We start from the raw sequence: 25,725 nt of genomic DNA, 5'->3' as shown, positions 1-25,725 counted from the left end.
GAACTACAATGATAGCTGTTTCCTGGATTCTCCCCTTTATCCAGAATTAGCAGACGTCCAGTGGTATGGACAGGAAAAAGCCAAGCCTGGGACTCTAGTGTGAACCCCTGACCTCAGTCGAATCACATCAATGCCATTCTGAGATCACCTCACTGCCTCTCATTTGCCTTACCCAGACGCACTGTCACCCAGCACCAGCTTCAACTTGAGCACTTTTCTCATGCTGCAATTCAAGACAACATTGCGGACCGCTGGCCCCGAGGCTTTCACCACCACAGCGATGGAGAGCAGCACACCCAGTCGCCACGGGCTGCATCCCGTCCCTCCCAGAGCCCGCAGGGGAGCGGATGCAGACCACCAACCATCGTAGTAGTCAGCTGGCAATTTAAAAATTTGCTTTTTAAATAACGGAAGTCTTTCAAGGCTCACATCAAATCTCATTGTTCTGTGGCATGTAACACTAATAAGATTTCCATGACCTGCGATTTGAAACCAACAGAGCATTAATTTAAGTGGGTGAGGGTGGAGGGGGAGGGGGGGAAATGGGACAGATGCTGGGAAATAGATATCGTAGTCCCGAAAGCGCTTCTTTTCTGAACCAGTAAAGCTCCTGTCACTTCAAAGATGTATCAAATTTCACAATCAATCAGATCTGCACTGCCAAAGATCACCGAACAAACAGGACCGAATGTGTTCAGCAAGTTATTGAAACAAGCACATCGCTCTAATTCACCGCAGTGACACACGTGACCATCTCCTTCTTCACTTTGAGCCCATCGAAAATAAGTGAAATAATAACCCAATGCACTGAAGACACGCTGGAGGTCTGGGCTGGTATCGTAGTGTCAGTGTCTACAAGCTACTATAAACTGGACAGACAAGGTTTACAAAGGCATTACCTGAAGCAGAGGCAAGTACTGCTGCTCATAACATCTCTGGCTGGCACAGATTACACATCAATACACAGGGAGGTGGGTTTTTTTGTTTTTTTTAAATACTCAGATGAAGATAAAAATTGCCAAAAACCTTTCTACAAATAAATACAGCCAATAAATTCTAATCTATTTCTGCACAAAGTGTTAACATGAAATCAAAGGGAAAGCACATCGCAATCTAATTGACACGGCAAAGCTGCGTTAACATATCTGTTGAATTATCTTATCTTTGTTAGCACCAGTGTAGCAAAGGGCTCATCACCAGCATACTGCTGCGTGGGAGAACCGGTCTGTCGGGAAACAGGAGGGAGCTGCAGCGGGGTTTAAAAACCAGCAGACCAGGCAAATTTTCACATTGAAAGAAGCGACCACAAGAAAGGGAAGCAAATAAATTAGATGTTCGACACAAACTAGAGTTGTCTACTGATACCAAAAGGAATTACAGCAGAGGGTCATGGAAGAAGCCGCAAGTTTACACATACTTTTGAGCAATGCTTTATACACGTCAAGCCATGGAACTTTAAAAGGCCTCAAAGACACTTTTGTACCGAACAAGTGCACAATCTAGGTGGATGTTGAAGCTGGCACGTCTAGTCTTCGTTGCGGTGCTATGCTATTTTTATTGCCACTAGATGGGGGGAGGTCGCCGGCCTTCCCTCATTTGTGCGTGCAAACGATTTCCTATGGGAAAGGCATTAAAGAAACGGCTGGAGGGGGGTTACGTTGTGAAAAGCAGAAACTGCAGTTAGCTGAAGTTGAAAGGAAAAGCGCGAGCGCGTTCCAAGAACAACAGTAGCGTCTACCAGACAAAGTAGGGCAAAACGTTTTAAAATGAAACGCCACAAGTTGGGGGCTGCCACACCTTTTTGTATTAAGATTGCTGGAAAACTGCGCGCCAGGCTTTTAAAGAGAACGGGTTCTTCGTAATTAGACCCGGAAAGGTGATGGGGTTTCTAAAAATTACCGCGAGCTGCTACTGCCGTCCTCCGACACACGTTAGAAGATGTTTGCTCCAGCTCTCTGCGTTTCGCCGCTGCGCTGCGGCCTTGCAGAGGTGAGGACAGCCGTGGGCACACGCTCCAGGCGACCCTGCCTGAGCAGGGGGGTTGGACTAGATGACCTCCAGAGGTCCCTGCCAACCTCAACCGCTCTTCCGTGGTTACCTGCCCGCCCGCGGCAGGAAGGGAGCTCTTTTAACACTCAACGCTTGAAGCGTACGTGAATCATCCCGCAGGAAAGATAGCTTAGTTCTGCACTGGCGAGAGGTTTTTAAAGGCAGCCTGGCGAGCCTGGTGCTTGCGGAGCTCCAAGAAGTCACGGAGAGGGACGAACCACCCACCAGAGAGTGACTGAACCTGCGTCGCCGACCGCTGGAAGCACCGACAGCGGCGAGGTCGCACACTTCAGCCGAAGCACAAAACGCTCTTTTAACCATCTCTCTGTGCTTTGGGGTCTCTAACGTGGGAATTATTGCAAGCTCCTAATTGGATTTTTAGTTGGATAGGAGATGGTACAAATTACTGACGTTTGCTGAGATGATTCTGAAGCTAAACTGAAAAGATTAAATAAGGACCAAATTAAGCAGCAGCAAGTCATTTAGCCCACAGATTTTCAGGGCCTCCGAGCAACTGTCTGTTTTCTTTTTAATTTTCCTGGTAAATACTTCTTTTCCCCTGTGTACCTTCTTTTAATTAAAAAGAATTCAACAACAGTGGCACAACGAGGCCTCTGGGCACTACAGGAAGAAACATTAATTCCTCCAAGACCAGATCGGCAGTTTTGCAGCAAAAGTTAAGAGGTGGCAGCCCTGAAATTAAGAGAGGGGGAAAAAAATAAATAAATAAAAGAAATGGTTAGGCCTGAATTGCAAACAGGCTTGAGTAGAGGAAAAGCTTTCTAGAAATGGACTGAGTTTTGCTTTGTGTTCTGCTTTTCTTGGTTTGCAATCAAGGCACACGTGAGCAGCCAGTCTGGTAGTAAAGACAGATTAAGTAAAACAGGTTTTACTGTTTAGCTCAATTCAATTAAAACACAAGTGTACATAAAATGTTAATCATATGAGATTAACATATTTAAGTATAACATGGAGGGGTATATACATAGCTATTATATACAAGCACTTGACTACCAACTTTAGCCTCTCCCTTACTTTTTTTTATTTTTCAAGGCTCCACCTGACATAAAGCCACAATTGCATTCTTAGTCTACATGTCTGAAGCTCCCTCTGTTTAGCCAGAAGTTTGGTGTATGGTCTATACACCAGGCTATGCTGTGAGGCAGGATTTATTTTTAAATGATATTATATGCAGTTGAGTGTTGAAAATGTTGGAACAGTCAAATTTGTTTCACTCTGTATTAGTTTTAGTTTCAGGCATAGCCAATCCCCATTCAGGTGCTATCAGATGACCAGTTACTGCTTAGTTAACTAGATGTAAAGTTTTACATATATATTAATGTCAATAGTTTTATTACAAGTTGTGTAAAATGGACTCTCTAGTTTAAAAAAAGGGAAAAAACAGAAAAAAAAATTAGGTCTCTCCTGAAGCTGACTTTAGAGCATGTAAAATGATTTTACTGGATTCTGTTCAACTGTAATCAAGGAAGAAATATGTATGTTGTAGAAAAAGTTGCAGAATTAAAAAAGATCTGCTTTTAATTTATTCTTTTTGTATTAAGAATTTGTATAGTTACCTTTACATTTTGCAAAACGGTGTTGTCAACACTTCCTTATTAAAGCATTTTCAAAATGAAACCTTGCATTGGTCTTTTCCAGTACACGCACAACCTAAGGAATCCTTAATCTTTGTACCATCACGGCCACAGCACGGCCGTCTCTATGAGATACTTAGTCAGTCCAGACGTACCCGCTGCAGAAGTCTCAGGCTGGCCAGGATACCGGGAGGGACCCACTAATTCACTGTTAAGTTGCCCGAGTACAAGAAATGCTGTGCTCACCCCGGAGAAGCAAGCCCTTCTGAAATCCCTTGAAATTCAAGGATCATCTTTAGCAGCTTTCTGCATGGGGGACTCTTGTAGTAAGTCCCAAAATAGTTTGGAGTGGGAATACCCAAACAGCAGCAAGGAAATGTCTTCAGATGTCCTCTTCTCTCTGGGACTTGCCTTAGGATTTGTTGCCAGTGGCTCCAGTACTACTACAGGCATGTTCACGCCCATCAGCACATTGGAAACAGCTTTCTAGACAACCTGCTCCCATTTTGATACCTGCTTATGCCACTGTTGTGTCAGCCCTCCTAACACCACGCTTGGTGTCCGCTCACTGGGGCTTGGGAGCTCTCCTCTCGCTTCGGCCAGCCCCACCAAGGGCAGAGCAGCAGCTGCGGATGACGGGTCACAGCACCGGCTCCACGCGCGCTGCGGAGTGGTGCCCCTACTCCTCGTGCAGCACGCTGGCTTCCTCCCCAGCTAGGCTGAGGACAAAACGTGCAGACAGTACTAGCCCACCACAGGCAGTGTTCACCCGCCTGCCTCACACTACGATGTCCAGTGATTTGCGTTGAAACAGGGCAGTCAAAAACGTTCTTCAGGAGTTAAGGTCCCGGGAAGGTGCTTAGGAAAACTCTTGCACAGAGCAACTGCTGTTGACAGAGGGGTTTGCCTAACTGTGCATTTACCTTCCACTATCTGAAGCATCCTCAGATATATTTCTCTTTACAAGCAGACAAAACACATCCCTTTACTTTAAAAGCTAAGCCTACAGTTGATCTAGCAATCGAGGCCTAACTTCGTCGTGATTTTCATTAACATGAGAAGAGAAGCCACTTAAATTTCCTAAGTTCATTCTTCAGATAAGACTTGTAATGGAGATTATATGACATCTAGAGTAACAAGAACAGAGTTTCTCAATCAAAATAATTTGATTCCACGTGTATCTATATAAAAGAGCCTTTCTGGTAATACAGACAAATAGCAAGGGAAGAATTTAAGGCATATAACTATCACCAAACCTAATAATACTGGTATAAGGCATATATCTACAGTAACTCTTCAAGCACATGATCACAACCCTATCGCACTTCCACCTCTGCTCCCCCTTGGGTACGGTCAACATTTAATGGGTACAACCAGCAGTAACGACCAGCGCGGACACAGGCGACTCTGCTCCCTGTTCTTTCCCTGCACGCTCGCAGCCCTCTCAAGCTCAGCCTGCAGACCAGAGCGAGTGCTTTTCCTCCACTTCAGCACTTACCCAGGTCAGCGCAGACCGCCTCCAGCAGCAGTCTAGACCGAGCTGCGCGACTGCGCGGAAGGGGCCGAGGAGCACTCGCACAACCCATTCCACCACCAGGCTAGAGAAGGGAGTCGGGGGACTGTAACAACCAACCATGGGCAGTAACATCTTAAAAATACTCCAGACATTTCCACAATGAATGCATGACTTCATCCTAAGGCTACAAGTCTTTGGATTCGACAGAGTTATTTCCTGCTAATGCAAGAATTATCAGAAATAAACATCTGGAGAAGTCCAGAGGGAAAACTCCAAATCTCTAAACTGAAACATACTGTCCCCACGGACTGTCAAACACTTGGACAGCTGCACCGCACCCACTCAAGCTCAAAGCTCTCCATACACTAGGCTTCTTTTTTGTTAAAAGGCGTTATTAACTATTTGAGCATAGTCTGGTAGCTGTAATTTGGGGCCATCCAGCTGCACAAAAGCCTCAAACCAACGATGAAAAGCAGTTGCCGTAACAGTGTTCGCCTCACGATCCCCCAGGGACTGAAGCAGGCTTTCACGTGCAGGACAGCTGGAAACTCTTACACAGATATGCCGTGAGAAAGTACTTTTCAGCTCCCTGTACAGTGCCATTCCATAAATTGTAAGGGGATAAAGTTATTCCGTCATGGGATTCATTCAACCGAGAAGGCTATATTTCAGGGACTGTCAGCAAGGAGACACATTGCTTAAATTACATTCTTTAAATCTGATTAGACTAAAACATTCCAAGCCCAAAATTCATGACCCTACCAGAGGAGCATCCCCATTTGAACAGGTACCTGACATACTGTTAAAATGCTCTTCAATACTTAACTCTGAAGTGGGATGGAAAAACCTATCTAATACTATTACTAATGCCCCAAGGAATCTAGTTCCCGCTAAAGCAAATTTAACAATGCTCCCTAAAACATTCCCTATTTACTTGCTGCACTTTCCAGGGAAATTATACTGCTTCTAAATGAGGGACAATGATGTCCCTTGATTATCTAAAGAATTCAAACTAAGGTCAGGTTAAAGATTTAGAAACAGCTCAGGAAATAATCAGGGTGGGGAGAGGGATAGAGCCGTGGCGTTATAAATGTTTCCTGTTGTATTAATGCCTCTGAAGGAATCCTGTATACAGAACAGTCCAAAAATCCACCAGACACTGCTGTTAATAAAACTATTCCATGCTCTGGACATCTGCCCAGCTTCTCCCCACAAATCCCAGCCTGTTCCCCCAGCCTCTTCCCCAAGCTCCAGTTAGATCTCTTCTCAGTCTCATTTTTATTACTTCTAAACTCTTTAAGCGCTTGACATTTTCTTTTAGGGTCAGATATTCCAGACTGAAGAATTTCTATGGCCAGAGATGCACTTGAAGATCTTGAGAGACTCCAGAAGAAAACTGAAATTCTTCTTATACTCCAGCAAATTCCCTGCAAACACAACCTCCCCTAGCATCATGCCTCACTGTGCTGCAGGACATGTGAATATTACATGGGATAACTCCTTCAGAAGAGGGCAGCAGCTCCCACACCCATGCCTCCAGCTGAGATGAAGACTCAGACAAAACAATAAAGCTGAAAATCATCTCATTCCTTCAGGAACAGGTTCTTCTCACATTCATCCCAGCAATAGTGGAACATAAGATTCAAAACTGTACTGCAATCCCACCCCAGTCAGCAAGGACCAACCCTCCCCACTCCACTGACCACACTGAAAAGGCTTCTCAAGTTTCTCACGGAACGACTGCCTTCTACTACAGCAAAAGTGTGAACGGTCCGAAAAAGGACTCAACAGCATCTCAGAGGGTAACACTGAACGCGATGGCCTGGATGCAAACTCCACACAACACGTGTGTCCCTGAAGGCGGGCTGCTGTACGCTGGGAGGATACACCACACACTGGAGAGTGCTCTGTACCACTCCTTCTTCTGACCGGTACAGGTCGGTAATACTGACCGTCCAATACTAATCACTGCCAGAGACAGGATCTGGGGCTAGACAGATCTATCTGGTCTAGCTTCTCACACATTTGGTTACTGGCAGTTATTAGCAGACGCTATAGCGATCAGTGATTTGTGTGGGAGCTTCACTTAAAATAGGGCACATTAGTACTGTTGCTCAGTTACTTCTGCTCTTAGAATGAGGAAAAAAAACATGATTTAGTCTCTAGGACTTTCAATTTGCACTACTAACAAATTTTCAATATTTCACTATTCATGTAGGATCAGACATTATTTCTGTGGAGTTTCCTCTCTATTCCTCATCAAGATGCAAGTAATTTGTGGCTGTCAGGAATGCTATACCTGGTCACAGGACCTAGCTGGTCATGGGAGGTCCTAATTTTCTCTCTGCAATGCTCTGAAGATGTATAAAAATGGGATCTGAAAGCCTCAAGAGCCATAGGATTACTTCCTCCAAGCCCAGAAGGTTTACATTAAAAGTGTAGCTACAAAAAAAAAAATGCATTATTGAAGATCAAAAACTTTTTTGACCTAGACTGGCTGTATTTTTCAGCTGAGAAATACATAAACCTTTTCTTTTTATTTTTCCTGATAAATAACACATGAAAGATTAGCCATTAAACTCTTCATATTTACAGAAATAACCAAGATTCAGATTCAACTGCTTTCCTCTAATCATCTCCCCACCTCAGTCTCCAATGGGAAAGCAGCCAAAAAGCTTCACATACGCGCACTCCTCGCAGGGCTGAGTCTCATCTAAGATACGGGAAGCAGAGAGAGTCTCAGTTCAGTTTGTACAGTTCCCTGAATTACAAATTGAAATAAAAGCAAGGGTCATAGTCACTATCCCCTAGTATTTCATCTCCCCCCCACACTAAAAAAAGCCTCTACTGTATACTGGATCCATTCTGTACAAAGCACAGATGGGGCTTGTAAAAAGGAAGCTGTAGAGAAATCTGCTGCTTTATGCTTTTGTGTAAAACCCATCCTAAGTTTCTGTTGGTGTTCAGGCACAAACTGCTTTCTCTTCACTGCTCTCTGGCTCTTGGAGAGCAAAACGTGAGGCACGCCTGGGACATCAGAGCGCCTCATAACGCATTGTACTCCACGCATTTCGATGGGTCTGTCGGGAAGTGCTTCTGGCAGATGGTCATGAGCCTCTTCAACCCCTAGGAATTACCAAAACAAGGACACTTCTGTAATACGCTGCGGCTGTCAAACAAACTTAACAGTCAAACAGTTACTTTTCAGCTTAATAAAAATTAAAGACAAATGGCTGCTACTTTGTTGTGTGTGGTGTGTTTGGCTTTGCTTTGTAAGTTTTATTAACCTTTCTCCTTGCGAAGTGCCAAATATCTCCACTATTACAAAAGAGTTTGTCCTAACTACGTAATATATAATAACTATGCATAATAACTATGTATATAAAATATAGATTTAATGCCTAATGAAATTCATAGTGAAGAATCACAGCAATGTTTTAATACCTCTTCACCACCAAGGAAGAAAAATGACATTATCAAAGTAAAAGATTTAAAAGAAACGTGGTTATTAAAGTAATTTTAAATAGCAAAAAAGCTGTTTTTGACACCAGATAAAGCTAGATGACTTCCAATCAATTTCTTTAGAGAGGAGAGGTGTTGTTCCTTTTCATACAGAACCTGACCTACATAATGGATAAGCTTGAAAAGGAATCAAAAGAAAAGGCAGACTGGAGGTTTCAGTTCTTTTAAGGCACTAATTCCTAAAGAACAACTTGACAGAAACCCCATGATTATTTTCTTTCAAGTCTCTCATAAAAGTCTATTGAAGAACAGTGCTGTAGCATAATTTAGCAACGATATTGTACCCCAAGATGGCAAAAAGACATATGTCTCTCAAGATTCTCATCATGGAGGACGGCTCCTCAATGAAGAGAAAAATGATTTACTAGAGGATGCTTTCTTTTGCAGACAACAGTCTGGAAAAGATGTCTCAGCACCACAATGACCCTTTGTTTGGTTGTTATGTTTACAGGTGTTTAAAATCAAGCTACCAAGCTTCTGGTATCACTGCTCTGAGCACAGATAATATTTCACAAGCTAGTTTGAACAATTTCAGCAAAAAGAACATGTTGTGTTTAAAACCAGCGTGAAGAACATACATGTTTAAAGCCATTGTGGGTTAGGTTCAGCTCGGCTGGTTAGAGCGTGGTGCTAATAATGCCAAGGTCGTGGGTTCAATCCCTGTACAGGCCACTCGTTTTAGGGTTGGACTAGATGATCTCCAGAGGTCCCTTCCAACCTTACCAGTTCTATGATTCTGTGATCTCTGTATTGGCTCTTCAAAAAATATTGTACTTCTGGAACACAGGTATGAAATTCCCAGTGGGAAGATGAACCAAGGACCGTATTTCACCACTGAAGTCAACACAATAGAAGTATCAAACTCCACACGTTAGAACCACGTGTCAGACAGTGATGGAACTCAGGAAAACAGAGCACATGTGTGCAGTTACCTTGGTCTTAATAGAGCATCACAGCAGCTAGGCTGTGGGAAAATGCATTAGACTTTGTTCCCAGCTCTACACTGAAGAGTATTCAGAGGTCCAGGATGAACTAGCTATTAAAGTGCTGCTACATGACCCAAGCGAAGGCAACTGTCTGTTTCTAGCAACTTTTTACCACATCATTTGTGCCTGTAAAACTAGTATTTCTCAAAGACCCACTAACTTCAAAAGGAAATTTGTTGAATTTCCAAAGCTAGCATTCCCTGGTGCTTACCTGAATATACTTCCTCTGAGTCTCATCATTGAGAACGTGGGCTACATGCTTGGAGAAAATCTTTTCACGACCTGTTCGAGCATGGATACCAACCATAGTGACACCAATCGGCCAGGGAGCGTTTCCAATAGCCATCTGAAGATAGGCATCATTTGCCTGAAGAAACACAGTGTACATGCACTTAGCAAAGCAGGAAGGGCATTAGAAAGCAGAGCTTGCACATTTATTGCACTACCAGATACAGTTTCTAACAATAACCAAATGCCTTTCAATGTATGATAACAACCAATTTCACAATACATCTTCCTAACACAATATACATTTATGCTGAACTTTGAGGTAAGCAAAGACTACAGACTTTATCTATAGAGGGCAAAAGAGTATGTTGGATCAGGCCATCTAACATTGCAAAAAATAAAGTTTACTGTGACTTGTTTCAATTCAGCCCTTTCAAGTGCCCATAAGCTTTTCTGCCTGTAATCACCTTTACAACCCTTGTCATTTTGGTGACAGCCTGGACCAGGGAGGCTGGCTATAAGCACAGTCCAGTCCAGTCCATAAAGCGTGCACGGAAAGGAGATCACCCACAGAAGCATGCCATGCCTCAACAGCTCTCGGGGAGAGGAACTAGCTTCCACAGAGGCCAAGAACCAGCTTAACACAAAACTGAGTTAAATAAGCCCATTTATAACAATGTTTATGAACAGAACAGCAGCACTAGAGAATGAATTTGATCAAAATAGCAGACCTCATTTCTTAATATAAAGTTGTAGCAGATGCTACCCCTGAGGAAGAAATCAATTAAAAAATAAAGAATGAGGATAAATAGAGAAAGAAGTATGATTTTTTTTTAAGGTAACTGAGAGGCAGGAAGTGAGGAACACACACACACACACACACACACTTACAGAAAAACAGCTTCAAGTATCCTTTCAGCAGGACATTCCTCCACTATCAGCAAGCAGCTTTAAGACTCGCTGATAAAAGGTTCATTTATCCTTCCATCTCGCATTTAGAGACTATACCATAGGAAGCAGTGACTATGAGCACTGGCTGCAGTTTCTTTACCTTTTTCATTGAGCAAGTTGGGGGGAATAATGAACAAGGCAGGGGTTTGCAAGAAGAAAAAAGGGCTCAGCGACTCAAGGAGTTGAGACTGAGTCTGAATAGACATGACTCTGCCCTCACCTATATAAGGCAAGATCCAAACTGCCGAGTCAAATACAGCTGAAGCCACATACTGATATTAAGCCAGTACAATACATATTCAAAGAAAACATGGAATACCCACTCACTGACTGAAATACGGTTTTGCAGTGAAACACAGTATCTGAGCATGCAACTAAAGACCCTGCCAAGACTGTCACAACGGGCTTAATCAATGTTGAGTGCTTGCATTATAGCATTTTCCTGCTGTCAGATGGGGATTTTAAAATTTAAAGCTTTATAGCATATCATTTAACAAAGTGATAAGGATTTTGGGCCGACAACATTTACCAGGCTGCACAAAGTAAAAGAGTACACAAGACAGTAGCACATGGCAAGCGGCAATACTGTTAGGAAGGAAAATGGAAAAAGTTGTGAATATCTTTAAAAGCACAAGGCTCATTAGACTCAAAAAAACCCCTTCCTCTAAATGTAAATTCAAAACCCCTCAATCAGTCTGTGAAGTTTACACAACGCCAAGCACCTACAAGACAGAACGGCACAGCTGATTAAACTGCAAGATATGCTGCATTCCAGCACACTCACTGCTTTCTTCATGAAGGCACTAGAAAGGGAATTTCTGCATAATGACAAAAAAAACCCTCACACATCTAGTCCTACTTTAAAATGATTTGAACTAAACTTGCCTTAGGCCTTCTTAAGATTTTTCAAAAACAAAAGCAGGTTTGCTTGCTTACTAGACAAATTACTCCACATCCTCACAAGTCTGAGAAATACTAGAAAACTGAAGGGAAAACAAAGCTCAATTTCCTCTACGTACACAAGCTGCTTAAGCAAATGCTATCAATACCAGTTTCACTTGTGAAGGCTGCTACAAAGAAAACCTAGCATTGCCTTTAATCTCATATGCCAAAGTACTGCTTCCTCCACCAGCCTTTGTCCAGAAAACTTTTCAGTAACTTACCTCAACCTGAGTAGGTCTGCTAACGAGAATACAGACGTCTCGTATACAATACCTCAATTAACCTCAGTTAATTCCTAATTAATTAATCAACACTCAATTATCTCCATTAATTCAATACCTTCATTTAATTTTACAATATCAGGTTTCCCGTTCAGGATTCTTCTGCAACTAAATATAACTATCCCTGAGAAAAATTCTATTTATGCTTGCAAGCTACGCCGTTCCACCAAGACAGACCATGTGTCAAACACTATCTGGAGTCTAATCCTTAGCAATCATTTGTCATTTTGTTTGACTATATGTCAGGTATTTTTCCAGCTATATTTCTTTAACATGCAAAATGGGAATGTTCACATATACACTCAATCTGTTAGAACCAGACTGTCTGAACTTGCTGCAAAAGTGCAAACAAACATACCTTCACATACTCTCTTTGCAACATGAATTTAATAATATCTGTTATTGATTCTTTGATGTCTGCAGGAAGCGTCTGCAGGAGAAGAAAAACAAACAGCTTTATTTCAAAATATATAGCTTAGTAAAATCATCCTAGTCAGCATCTATACAAAGTTTTGCATCTACCTTAGCTTGAGGACTTTAATGAAGGAAAACATCTTCGTTATTCAGATGAAGGATATGAAGCAGGAGAGGTTAAGTGGTTACACCTAGCAGCTACTGGCAAAGTGCAAAATACAATCCTAATTCACTGCCATGTTTGCAATCCAATGGATGAGTAATGTGTAAGACATCTGGAAAGGCAGCAGCCAGACAGAAGAATTCACTGGTCAAGATAAGAAGATCTGAAGTGAGAGTCACAGGCTTTGGACACACGGAACCAGGGTAACTCACTTATCCTCTCTTCTTCTATGTAGATAACATTATCTTAGGAAAGGACACTAGCACTGGCTACTTTGAAAGGAGAAGTCAAAATACATCTCAGAAGACAGTGGCATTTAATTCACTCACCCTTTTACGAAGTTTTCTGAAGAGTGGCCTCAAATACGATTCTGTCTGCTTTTGTGTGGCACTGCTCAGCTTCCCCTGTACTCCTCGCTTCACATAGTCTTCTCTGGCATTCAACTCCTTGGCCCAAACTCCAAGAAGAAACTGTACAAAGAACATGCAAATTTGTGTCATACTGCCATCTAGTGACTGCCTCGGCAAAACAGATGGGAAAACAGATGCAACAGGAAACTGGTTTAAGCCACCACGGCAAAGTAAGTTCTTAGGAAAAACTTGAATGAAAGAGGCGAGAAGCTTTGCACAGATGGATAGGAACAACACTAGTATCATAAAAACAGCGTGACCAGGGTTCAAAAATAAGCATAAGAAAAAATGAGGAAACAAAAATATAGGCATTAGTGCTGATGCAAGGAGAAGGCCATAGAAAGGGCAAAAATTTAAGTAGAAGACACTGATATTTCAGAACAATTTTGAGAAGGAAGCTAAGTAATGGTAAAGACTATACTGGAAATTCATCACATCAGAAGCAAAACATGTCAAACATTATCCTCCATCTGGATAACCATTCTTGAGCATTCTTTGCCCGACAGCCTAGCCCAAACCATACTTAAGTGCCAATTTCTCTGATAAACACAAATGAAAGCTTCAGCTCTTGTTGTGACTCCTGATAATGTAGTTAGTTACACAGGGACTCAAATGAGAGGAAATACAGGCTTCTCGCCAGGAAATAAGGAAACAATTTTAGACTAGCCACCTGAACCTGTTTCCTTAGCAAAGCCAGTGAAATTCCCTTAAAAGTCTCTTATTTCACATAATACCAGGTACATTTCATCTCAGTTTGCACTGTTTTTCCTGAGTAGGGGAGGATTTAAGAGGAATTTTTAATGCAGAAGAGTAGTAAATAGAAGCAACTGCATAAAGCTGTCTCAATTATCAAAAAGAAATCAAAGCCATACTTATTTTGTCCGGAAAAGTAGGATCAGATTTTGAAGAACTCTGCTCCCCACACAGCTCTTTCCCAGGATTATTAGAAGTCACTGTTGTGACTTCTCTTGAACAATCCAGTCACCTTTGACTTAACTAAGGCCTAGAAGAGCTGACCATTTTAAAGAAGTAAAATCTTAAGCAGAATGGTTGAGTCTTTCTTTCCAAGTAGATGGAATTGGTCCTTCTGTTTACCAAATGACTGGACCTTCTATTCACCAAATATTTTCATGCTAGAAAAGATATGACACAACCACAGAAAAACTCATCTACTAAACTAAAGTTTGTTACCTTCAGAAACTTAGTTATGATGTCCATGTCGTAGTGATCATCACCCCGTCCTAAGGATTCTCCCAAAGCCTATAGAAGGGGAGAAACAGGGCAATTATTTCCACATTGCCTATTAATTTGCGCTCCTTCCCTCCCCTCTAAAGCAGACTGTTGGCCTGACTCACTATGTGATTCACTGCAGTGTGAACTCTGACAGTAAACCAAATGATTAGTTAGGAAGCAGAATGAAACAGCTATACCTGTTACTGAGATTTATTAATCTATTAAAAATATTCAAAGAGCAAGATGAGTATTTCTGAAAAAGTTAATGCAACAGTAATTTTTCATTAATTAACCACTAAATTATTAGTATAATTAACAGTTGCCTAACAGTACTGTATGAAGTGGGTGCACTGCATTTTTGAGATTCCTCAGGACCACTGATTAACTCTGGGGTTTTTTTAAGCTGATAAGCTTTTCTCTGATGCTTTGGTGCTTTTTAATGTTTCATTTTGTTGTATCCAAGAAATTGAAGGAACAAATTAAAAAAGAAAGAAACACTCCAGTACTCTAGCTTCCTGCCAAAACCACAAAACTTTTAATATTAACAGCAATTCTTAGAGACATTTTCTAGTAGGTATACTTGATTTTGCTATTTATTTCCATTGTGCTCAGGTTTCCAGCATGAGCTTTGTTTTAAAAGCCTCCTAGATTTGGAACACATTCAGTGCAACCCTTTATGCTCAACTGAATTCAATCAAAATAGCATAAAATTAAGACTGAAGTGTTTTCAAACTTCACAAAAAAAGATTACTTTCATAACTCAAACCAAGCCTGTGCTATTACTCCAAAAAGGGAATATCTTGAGAACTAACAGATCTATAAAAGCAGCTCCATCAAAACTGGCATCAGCTCTGGTACTACAGTTATCTTACATCAGAATCCTTGGTACACTAACATAAAAGCCAGAGACTATCTCCTAATAATAATGTATTCATTTAAGCTTTAGTTATAAATCAGATTATTTTTTAAAGGCACTTTTGGAGGGATGTTTAAGAAGATTAACTACTGCAAAGAGTTTGAAGATTAAGGGTAAAAGTCTTTAGCTCAAAAATTAATGTGCTTTTGAAAACATTAGCCTAAAATACCAGCTGTACGTATTTCACGGCACTTATTCTCCACTCACCTACATGAATACCTTGACATTCCTTCAAAGCATAGTAGTTATTTCCACTGAAGTTTCTGGGACACATCTTCTCTGCACTTTATTTTTTTGCAAAATGTCTACTTCCAACTTTCATTTCTTCTTTATCCTGGATGCTTTTTTTTTTAAATCACTCAAAACATTCTTTCTGTGTGCCTGTTTTTCAGAGTCTATCTTTCTTTCTGAAGGAAAATTCATCTCTCCTCAAACACTCCTTGCAAGAGCTTTACTATTTGTGATGAGGTAATACTTTTGTATTAAATTCTCTACTTCAAATCACCTACAGAGGGAATCCTAACTATGTCATTTTCCTTGCAGGAAGCTCCTCGCCTCTTTTTAATGAGGTGTTGTGAACAAAGACTACATGAGTTTTCACATGCCTATTTTAACCACCTATGGTGCAATTCAGAGATTAGAAAAGTAGCTAAAATTAGAAGCTTCAAACTTAGAAAGCTATTTTTCTTAATAGACTGTCTATAAAGGGCTATTTATAACACCTATATTAGACACTGAAAACAAGATAACTTTGAACAAATCCTGAAGCTTGCTCGCAATAATATAATGGTATATTTCATCTAAAAACCACAGAATTAAAATCTACTCATCATCTACCTCCAGTTCTTCAATAGTAGTATTCTCCTCGTGGACTTTCAAGTCGTTCTGTGAGTCATCCTCGCCCGCTTCTTGGCCGCCAACGATTTCATTCAGATACTGCTGGTCAATCTTATCCAAGGCAGCTTTCAGGTCATTTCTCAAGCCCTCAAAGAGAGAAGAAATAAACAATTTAGAACAAACAAACAAAAAAGCAGTTCAGAATTGTCACAGTGTACATCCAACCTTTATTTAAGAAAAGTCAGATTCTTCAAAAATGTGCAAGAAGGTTTAGTTTTGTTGTCTGAATTCACATAGACTTCAAAGAACAGTTTCTGGATTGCTTCAGTGCTTAGCATAAAGCACATGCATAAACCTAAGCAACTGTCACACCTATGAAAAAATGGCTTTTTCCTCACATTTTCACTCAAAAGAGCATGGAAGACTGAATCAACTTCCAAAACATTCTTCAAGGCACCTTCTCCAAGCAGAGCACTAAGCCATCCCAAAACAAGCAAACAAAAAATTCATCATAACCAACATCAGCTCTATCAAGTCTTCATATTTACCTTAAAGTAATAAACAATAAAAGCACTACTTCTTCACTACTATCACATGAAGCATCTATGCAGCATCCCATTATTGCCAATGCTTTTATCCTCCACTCCAGAACATATGATTAAATATACACACCCACATTTAGTTTCAAACTGATGCTAAGTTAAGAGCTTTTTTAAAAGAGAACAAGAAACATGACTTAGTCTCAGTCAGAAGTCTTGCATTTCTTAATATGAAAAGTATAAAGCTCTGTAAATGAGTATGACATCTCTTACCCTAAGATAAATTTATTTACTCCCTCAAAATACACACACAAAATTACTTCCAGTTTTCCAACCTTGCTCTTGACTGCCTGGAGCCATTTATTTGTTTAAAAACGTCTGAACCACAATGTGCTTATAGTGATTATCCACATCTGAGTGAAAATTTAGCAACAATAGTGACCAAAACGTATGATTAAAAAAATCCCAAACAATCCTATTTATGACCTTATTACTTCCTCATACTTCTATCAATGTCATCAAAAGTTTTGTCACAGATATCAATAGGAGAAAGCTTTTGTTAGCACTTTTTTTTCCCCTCCAAATCTTCAGATCTGTTTATCCTGCTTTAAATGATTTGAACAGGAAAAGGTTTTCCTTTCTGGGTTTTTCTTTCCCTTCAAAGAGCTTTCAAGCAATTCAGTTTTTCATGAATCAGGGAATAAAATCCAGCTCTCTGCTCTTAGTTTAGGTGCAACTTTGGTCAATACTGAACATAAAACAAACCACAGTTGCATCTCCACAATTAACTGATCAATTTTTAAGACAAAATGAACAAATCTGGAAACTAAAATACATCTTTTAGTCAGTTTTGGAGTTGACTGTTACTTTAAATGGAAGAAGAAAATTAGAAAGAGAGTGTTCATAAAAAGTTATAGATCTAGAAATAAGAGATTTGAAAATTCATGTACGTACCAGGCAGACAGGATGCAATCCTCCTCTTACCTATCCGTACCTTCTCAGAGACTCACATAATCACAAAACCAGCCCAGTTTTAACCGAGAAAAACCATTTTCTCTGCTGATTAAAAAGTGGCCGACAGCGGAGACTGGCATATGACTGCCACCTGGAGGCCCCTGTCTCAACTCAAAGGCTTAGAAGTTTTCTAGGGTTAAACTGTCTAAGTTAAGGAACTATGATAGCGCACAGAAACTCTATGACATTTAACACACTTTCTCAGACAACACGCAAGTGAAGAAAAGCACATATTTCTTTGTTCTCCCTTGTGAAATTTTACAGGAACACATTTTCCGTAACTGTTACTTTTACAGCATTCAGACTTGTTTACTGCACCATAAATAACTAGTTACTAGCCAGTCTTACCTTGTTAACTTCAGGTGCAAGAATTTCAATCTTCCTCAAACGTTGAAATGCATCATAATCTGTTTCTCCAAACAGTCTAATTGGTTCACCTCTCTCTCTCAGCCTCCTAATAACCTGAAAAGAATCAAAGCATTCCCTTACATAAACTTTCAAAGGAAGAAAAATAAAATCCAGAACACTAGATTTATTTATATTGCTTAGAATAACAAGTTGGGTCTGCCTGGAGAGGAAATGGCAATATTTTAAGTAGTAGAAAAATGTTCCAGACACTTTACAATCTAAATATAAAATTCCCACGGTATTTCGGCAAAAGGTCATTCCAAATATGACTGCTCCAAGTTTTGCATAAAATCTCAAGCTGTTTGGTGTAGCCTAACTTCTTCCTGTTCTGACTTGTTTTCAACACACAGACAGACACACACACGCGCACACAGACACACCCACACACACACAGACACAATCCTTCTGGCAGAGTATAAATATCATTTTTGAAATCACAGAGGAACTTGACAATAATCTCACTCACTTACTTGTCTGGGGCAATAACAATACTTTTCGCTGGCAAAGGCAAATTCTATAACTATGCAGCAGGTTGTCCCAACACCTCTGAAAGACTGACTTGCTGAAGATTCTCACCCGAAAACACTTGGCAAACATTAAGTCCCATAATCTCATGTGATAGTTATTTTAAAGCTAGATATAACTGAGGTATAACAGCCTTGCTCAACTGAATTACAAAGTCATGGGCAGAGCCAAGAACTGAACTTAATTTTCCCTATTCTTGATCTCACACACTCCTGCTAAACCTCATTATTTACCCTTATTCATTCTGTGTATCAAGCACTAGGTTCACTAATACATGAAGAGCCATGCAGTACCTCTGGTGATTGAGAGAAAGGCTTACATGTTATCTCATGCCATCACTTCACTATACCAACAGTCTGGCTAGATGACAAACAACTAAATGGAGTGAGACATTCATTCATTTCCTTAATTCTCCAAATAGATTTCTGCCTTGCCATATGTTGGCAGGCATTTAACTTGCAAACGGATCACAAAACCAGAGGTGGACAGACTGCTGGCACAGGAACACTTAAACCTCCATTAAAACATGCATCTAAGTAGATCAATAACAATGAGACAGTGTGCTTTACAGAGGGCATATGGATAAAACCTCACAACCAACCATGCAACCGATAGCCCACAGCACAAATTCTGTATTATTCTTCTGTTATAAGAAAAAAAAAAAAAAAAAAAAAAAAAAAAAAAACAAAAAGCATGTGTCTTGCAAAATTAAGAAAACAAATGACATCCTTAGGATGATCTCAGCTGTGAATTTCAGTATTCTAAGTCTTGAATTTATTCTGTACTTAATATTACTCCTAAACTTCCTGCTTCCTCTCTGCTTTGGGGTACAGATCTGTTTTACGAACTTGTATTCACATAGATATTTTTTTTATCCTTAGAAAGGACAAAGAACATACCAGCAGCTTTAGCTTCAGGAGTCTCTCTTCCAGAGACCAAGATAAATATCCAAAAATCTACTTAGTTTCTAAATTTGAGTTCAGAACAATGAGCTACAAAGCATAGAAGCTGGAAAAAAATGAAAAAATCTCGCATGCCATTTTCATTATTATCTCAGAATCAGGCTATTGTTGTAAGAGATCATCTCAAAGACTTACAAAATACTCTAACACAGCTACATTCGTGCAGACAGCAGATCCCTGATGAGCAAAGGTGACCCTTAACTGACTGTAAAAATGAAGACTCATTATGTAATTATTACTTAAACTGCCATAGAAAGTAAAGTTCATCAGAAAACATAGCCTTAACAAGAAATTTCAGACACATCTGCTGCAAACTCAAGCTGATTATCTTATGATGATGGACTTTACCTCCTGTCTGGAAAGAGTCATTGGTAACTTTTCTTCTGCTAATTCTAGTTCTAGCACTGGATTTGATGAAGTCAGTGGTTTCTCCTCCTCTTCTTGCTGCTGTACCTATATACAAAAGATATCATTACTAATGTGTCAACAGAAGTAAACCTATACATCGATAATAATACAGAAACTCTGGAACACAGATTGTAACATGATGGTATCAATTTAAAATTTTAGTTTTATAAATTTTGTTGCCTGTAACTGAATACTATAAAAAAATATGTTTTTTATATGTTAAGGGTTTACTTAACACTTCTGCAGGTTGCAAGAAGCAATCTTCATGGCAACTGGAACAGACAATGGCCAAGGTTTGGCAGTCATTTTAGCAGGCATATGTCAGCACTGGCGCCAAAAACAACAAACCCACCCTCTGCCTGTTCCTTCCTGCTCCTACCCTATCTTTCTTACTCATGCAAAAGCATTCATATTGCTATGTGATGAACCAGATGGGGGAAATTATTCAAACAGAAACTAATCTGGCAAAAAAAGGTACTCTTCTCAGCCCACTTAGCCTGCTCGTCCAGCTCACGAGGCAGTAGCACAAATACATGCAGGGCACAAGGGCAGAAATGAAAACCCAGGAGCAAGGGGAGGATAGGACTGCTTCTTTTGGTGTCTATGTCAGTTGAAAATGTTCATTACCTACAACCTTATTAGACTGAGGACAATTAGCAGTGATCCATGATTTAACCTGTGTTTTAAGATGTGCTTGTTCATTTAAGGTAATGCATTTTTCCAAACTTGCCAAATGAGCAGTTTCTTGCAGATTAAAAATATATATATATAAAGCTACCTCTCCTCATAAGGATAGCATCTCATTAACAATTTCTCTTAATCTAAAAGAAGGTCCTTGAATCAAACAGAGCCTTTCTTCTTCATTACTCAATATTTTAATAATGCAAAAAACCTCTTTGATCAAGGCAACTTTGAGAAAGCAGTCATGTAACTACAGTTTCCTCTATAAGCTGAAGTGTGACATTTCTGATTGCATGAGTAGATTGGTGTTGGTAATATTCCTATAATATTAAATATTTCCAGTTCTTACTCATATCTTGGGGGTTTTTTTTCCTAGATGCTTTACAAGAATTTATTTCCTTTCCTTTCTTGCTAAAAGGGAAATACTCAATTCTACAGTACTCTGTCGCATCCCACACATGGACAGTGATTTGTCATTTCCAATTTATATTCAGATTCAACAGCTTGATGAATGTGCTAGACAGATTTTTTTTTAAGTAATTTTTATATTCTTTCAGACCAATGTCCCAGTCTTGTGCTCAGGCACCAGTATGACTCCAAGAGCATAAAAGGATCCACCCTTGTGGCTCCAGCTACAATATTCAGCCACAAATCTATATTCAATGCCATACTAGCAAACACAGAAACTAATCCCAGAGTCACAGGAGTTTGGGGCGAGCAAGGAACGGACAATCAAGTCAATACTTAACACACAAAGGGAGGGGAGAAATGAAACATCCATCAATGCAGGAGAGGGGAATGGACAGGCAACACAAAATATGAAAGAACTGTGTAAACATATACAAGGAAATACACTCCCATGGCAGAAGGATATACACAAATTTTAACTTACAAACATTCTTGAAATTGTAAAAAGACAGCAGCATTGGGGGTAAGATTTGATCCATTCTGTCAGCTGGACTCCAAGTTACAAGCTGCATCTTTGCCACAGTTATTTTGGTTTCAGTGCTTTCTTTTTCAAGCAAATCAAGCAAATCAAGTAATTACAGCTTATTAAATCTAAGCAAAGCAAAAAAGCACCTGAATTTAAAAAGAAATCAGTCGATACTCTACATCTTATTAATATAGTAAAGATCAAATGCAGAAATCTGGGAGGCTCTGAAAAGGTGCTAAATTTATCAAAACACCTTAGTTTTAAACTATTTTCAGGGTTACATTTCAATTCCATTTCCTGCTGCAGCACAGATATCCCATTTTGACTGCCATGTAAGGTTTTGAACAATTCAAGCTAAGGCTCAGAAAGCAGCATGTAGTCTTTTCCACTTGGAAGAGTGACTGGATTTGCAGAACTCTTTACACTGCATATTGATGCCTTCCAAAAAATTGTTTTCGCATTGATGTTTAAATATTCTACAAACAGATCAAGGTTTCAGAATAAGTCACTGACTGGGTAAAGTTCAATTGAAAACAAAGCCTCTTATCTGTGCCCAGTAACAGTAAACAAGATTATAGCCTCTGTCTTTCAAAATGAACTGCAAACCCCCTCATGTATGTATATAATCAAGCAAGCAGGCATACACGCACACACACTTGTAAAATAAAACAGCATTCTTTCCCAGAAAACTATTTCCCTAACATGATTACAAGGCAGATAAAGCCTTCCAGATCAATCATTTGTTTCAAAATGCACCCTAAGTTACCAATTTTTTTTCTCGTATTTTGCCAGCAAGAAAACAAATACACTCTTTCGATGCTGGATGATCAGGAGCCAAAAGAACAATTACAAACGAATATAGTACAAAATTTGACAGATCTTTTTAATATGCACCCATTCTATACTGATTTCTTTTGGATATCTTGGCAAGACCACCTTGAAAATTATCTGAAAGTACAGTGTGTCCAATTTTATTTTAAATAAGGGCAGGTGGCTATATCAGAGCCAGTGTTCATGCCTAAAAACACAATTTAAAAAAGAACAGAAAACAAGCTTTGATCCCAAGCCACTTCATGCTTTCCACAAAAAATAAATAAAAAAAAAAAGGAAAAGCCAAACCATAACACAAACTTAAGTAGCTGTACATCATGCATATCTTTTCCTGCATTGAAAACGATTTTGGAAACTCATACCTCTCCAGGTGGCTTCTCATTTACAGGCTAATGTATAACATTAACAGATTGAACAAAGAACAACAATTATCATTAACAATACTTATACTATTCATAATAAAATGTAGACTTCAAAGTAAACACAAATTCCTGAAAGAATAATTACAATACCTTGTAACCACATCTCTGAAAGTAGGCCTCCTCTTCTTTTTTGGCTAACTCACTGCGTTTAAAATATTTTTTATTTTCCTAAAAGAGAGGATACTATTAACATTTTACAGTTTAATGCATTTTTGCAGCAATGGCTCAAACTTTCTTACTTAATTTGGTGAATTCAGCTAAATTTTCATAGGTACCTCCAATTTGGTTTTTTGTTTGTTTGTTTGTTTGAATGACAGCAATATAGAGTGACTTCTCAGCAAATATTTATAATATGTGAGGCTTGGAAGTATAACGTGTTCACCAGTGCCTTCAAAAAAAGAAAAACTCTTTATAATGTAAGGGCACGGTACTAGTTAGTGCAAAGCATACGCTGCTTCACTTCAAAAGTGCATTAAAGGCCCTGATTTTAGTACAGTTAAATGTTTAAACTGTACTAAATCAAAAGGATGGGAGAAGTCTCCTCTGTACAAAATAGTTTCTAAGCTTGTTTGGTGCACTTATATAGATACATGTTTGACAAGACCTTCCAGACACACAACAGCTGGCAACTGTGGTTATCCAGGTTTTTGCACTCAGAGGTGCACCCACCTGAAGTCAACATAAGTGCTCTCTGTTCGTATTTAAGGAACTTGTTTCAGCTTCACACCCAAAGGATATCTCAAATTCCAAAACCTCACCCTGAAACACATCCCTTAATCCAATACCAAATATTACTCCTTTCTTCACGCTCTGCCTGCCTGACCAACAACAGCCCCTGACCAAAGTTTTTTTCTTCAACCACTAACACCACAACCTAAACTCAGACCTCTACAGAAACGCCCTGCCCTGCTGTGGCTGTAGCTGAGCTACCACACTGCATACACACACACCGCCCCGCAGCGCTACAGCCTTACTACGAGCCGACTGCCTCAGTGGGCAGAAAAGGGGGCTGCGTGCCGTTCGGGAAAGGCGGCAGAGATTTTGTCATCCCTCAAGCGCCTGAAGAAACGGAACCAGGCCCAAAAGCAGGCAGCGAGCGCCCAGGCCAGGCTGCCTGGGGGGCTGCAACACCCCCCGCAGCCCAGGCCGCGCCTGCGCCCCCCGCCGCCCCCAAGCTCCCCTTGACTCCTTCCCAAGCCCCTCTTGGCCGCCAGTCCCCACTCGGGCCCCGCCTGACCCCCTCGCTGACACAGCCCAGCTCCCGCGGCCCCTTCCCGAGCCGCTCCGCCCCTCCAGCCCGGGCCGCTCCCGGCACCATCCCACCCCCCCCCGCCTAGGCCGCTCGCCTCCGCCCCGCCGCCCCGGCCCTCACCCCCACGAGCTCCTTCTCCTCCAGCAGCTGCCGCTTGCGGCTGATCTCCCGCTTGAGGATGTCCATGGCGCCCCCGGCCCGGCCCGGCCGCCGCCGCCCGCCGGAAGAGGCGCCGGCAGCAGGGGCGGCGCTTCCGGCCGCGCGGAGCGGCGGCACCGGGGGGCGGGGCCACAGCGCCCCCTGCGGCGGGCGGGGGCGAGTGCGCGAGTGAGTGAGTGCGCGAGGGAGTGCGCGAGTGAGTGTGCGTGTGAGTGTGACTGTGTGACGGTGTCCACGTGTGCTTGTTCGTGTGGCTGTGAGTGTGATTGTACATGCACAGTGTCACCAGGTGTGCAGCTCTGACCAGCTGTGACTGTGTGTGCGGGTGGGGGCACAGGGAGCGTGGAGGCACAGGGAGCGTGGGGGGCTGCCCCGGCCGTGGGAGCGTGGGGGGGCTGCCCCCCGGCCGTAGGGAGCGTGGGGGGCTGCCCCGGCCGTGGGAGCGTGGGGGGGCTGCCCCCCGGCCGTAGGGAGCGTGGGGGGCTGCCCCGGCCGTGCGGAGCGTGGGGGGGCTGCCCCGGCCCTAGGGAGCGTGGGGGGGCTGCCCCGGCCGTGGGAGCGTGGGGGGGCTGCCCCCGGACTTAGGGAGCGTGGGGGGGCTGCCCCGGCCGTGGGGAGCGTGGGGGGCTGCCCCCGGCCCTAGGGAGCGTGGGGGGGCTGCCCCGGCCGTGGGAGCGTGGGGGGGCTGCCCCCGGACTTAGGGAGCGTGGGGGGCAGCCCCGGCCGTAGGTAGCATGGGGGGCTGCCCCCGGACTTAGGGAGCGTGGGGGGGCTGCCCCCGGCCCTAGGGAGCGTGGGGGGCTGCCCCGGCCGTGGGAGCGTGGGGGGGCTGCCCCCGGCCGTAGGGAGCGTGGGGGGCTGCCCCGGCCGTGCGGAGCGTGGGGGGGCTGCCCCGGCCCTAGGGAGCGTGGGGGGGCTGCCCCGGCCGTGGGAGCGTGGGGGGGCTGCCCCCGGACTTAGGGAGCGTGGGGGGGCTGCCCCGGCCGTGGGGAGCGTGGGGGGCTGCCCCCGGCCCTAGGGAGCGTGGGGGGGCTGCCCCGGCCGTGGGAGCGTGGGGGGGCTGCCCCCGGACTTAGGGAGCGTGGGGGGCAGCCCCGGCCGTAGGTAGCATGGGGGGCTGCCCCCGGACTTAGGGAGCGTGGGGGGGCTGCCCCCGGCCCTAGGGAGCGTGGGGGGCTGCCCCAGCCCTAGGGAGCGTGGGGGGCAGCCCCGGCCCTAGGGAGCGTGGGGGGGCTGCCCCGGCCGTGCGGAGCGTGGGGGGGCTGCCCCCGGCCCTAGGGAGCGTGGGGGGGCTGCCCCCGGCCCTAGGGAGCGTGGGGGGCTGCCCCCGGCCCTAGGGAGCGTGGGGGGCTCCCCAGGCCCTAGGGAGCGTGGGGGGCTGCCCCCGGACTTAGGGAGCGTGGGGGGCAGCCCCGGCCGTAGGGAGCGTGGGAGGCTGCCCCAGCCCTAGGGAGCATGGGGGGCTGCCCCCGGCCCTAGGGAGCATGGGGGGCTCCCCAGGCCCTAGGGAGCGTGGGAGGCTGCCCCAGCCCTAGGGAGCGTGGGGG

At 42.7% G+C, this 25,725-nt stretch overlaps 2 protein-coding genes across 6 annotated transcripts in view; one reads left to right on the top strand and one right to left on the bottom strand.

Moving 5' to 3' along the window:
• The window catches only part of FRMD4A (FERM domain containing 4A), a 231,545-nt gene extending 227,858 nt beyond the window's left edge, over window positions 1-3,687 (top strand). For all 4 annotated transcript variants that reach the window (XM_062581146.1, XM_062581137.1, XM_062581128.1 and 1 more), the window contains one exon: window positions 1-3,687. In XM_062581146.1, coding sequence (XP_062437130.1) covers window positions 1-103 — 103 coding nt within the window. In that variant the 3' untranslated portion in view covers window positions 104-3,687.
• A 3,973-nt stretch (window positions 3,688-7,660) lies between these two features.
• Window positions 7,661-24,265, bottom strand: PRPF18 (pre-mRNA processing factor 18). 2 transcript variants are annotated; one of them, XM_062581178.1, is made up of 11 exons: window positions 24,140-24,265; window positions 22,858-22,935; window positions 22,708-22,734; window positions 19,840-19,944; window positions 17,945-18,058; window positions 16,044-16,190; window positions 14,249-14,317; window positions 12,977-13,117; window positions 12,429-12,500; window positions 9,880-10,035; window positions 7,661-8,286 (listed from the first exon to the last, which is right to left on the bottom strand). In XM_062581178.1, the coding sequence occupies exons 1-11, from the start codon at window positions 24,203-24,205 to the stop codon at window positions 8,206-8,208; spliced, it is 1,056 nt and encodes a 351-aa protein (XP_062437162.1). In that variant the 5' UTR covers window positions 24,206-24,265; the 3' UTR covers window positions 7,661-8,205. The 2 variants fall into 2 exon arrangements, with proteins under 2 accessions (XP_062437162.1, XP_062437171.1); XM_062581187.1 differs by lacking the exon at window positions 22,708-22,734.
• Between the last annotated feature and the right edge of the window lie 1,460 nt (window positions 24,266-25,725).

Source organism: Rhea pennata, chromosome 1 (assembly GCF_028389875.1).
Source record: "Rhea pennata isolate bPtePen1 chromosome 1, bPtePen1.pri, whole genome shotgun sequence".
NCBI classification, from domain to species: Eukaryota; Metazoa; Chordata; class Aves; order Rheiformes; family Rheidae; genus Rhea; species Rhea pennata.
The sequence above is the reverse complement of the archived record's forward strand: the minus strand, read 5'-3'. Positions and strand labels throughout refer to the sequence as shown.

Coding starts and splice junctions, on each gene's coding strand:
- PRPF18 (XM_062581178.1), bottom strand. CDS start 24,205: ATGGACATCCTCAAGCGGGAGATCAGCCGCAAGCGGCAGCTGCTGGAG. Junction 14,318..16,043: donor CTACTATTGAAGAACTGGAG/GTAGATGATGAG, acceptor CCCCTTCTATAG/GCTTTGGGAGAATCCTTAGG. Junction 10,036..12,428: donor TGCAAAGAGAGTATGTGAAG/GTATGTTTGTTT, acceptor GTGTTTCTTCAG/GCAAATGATGCCTATCTTCA.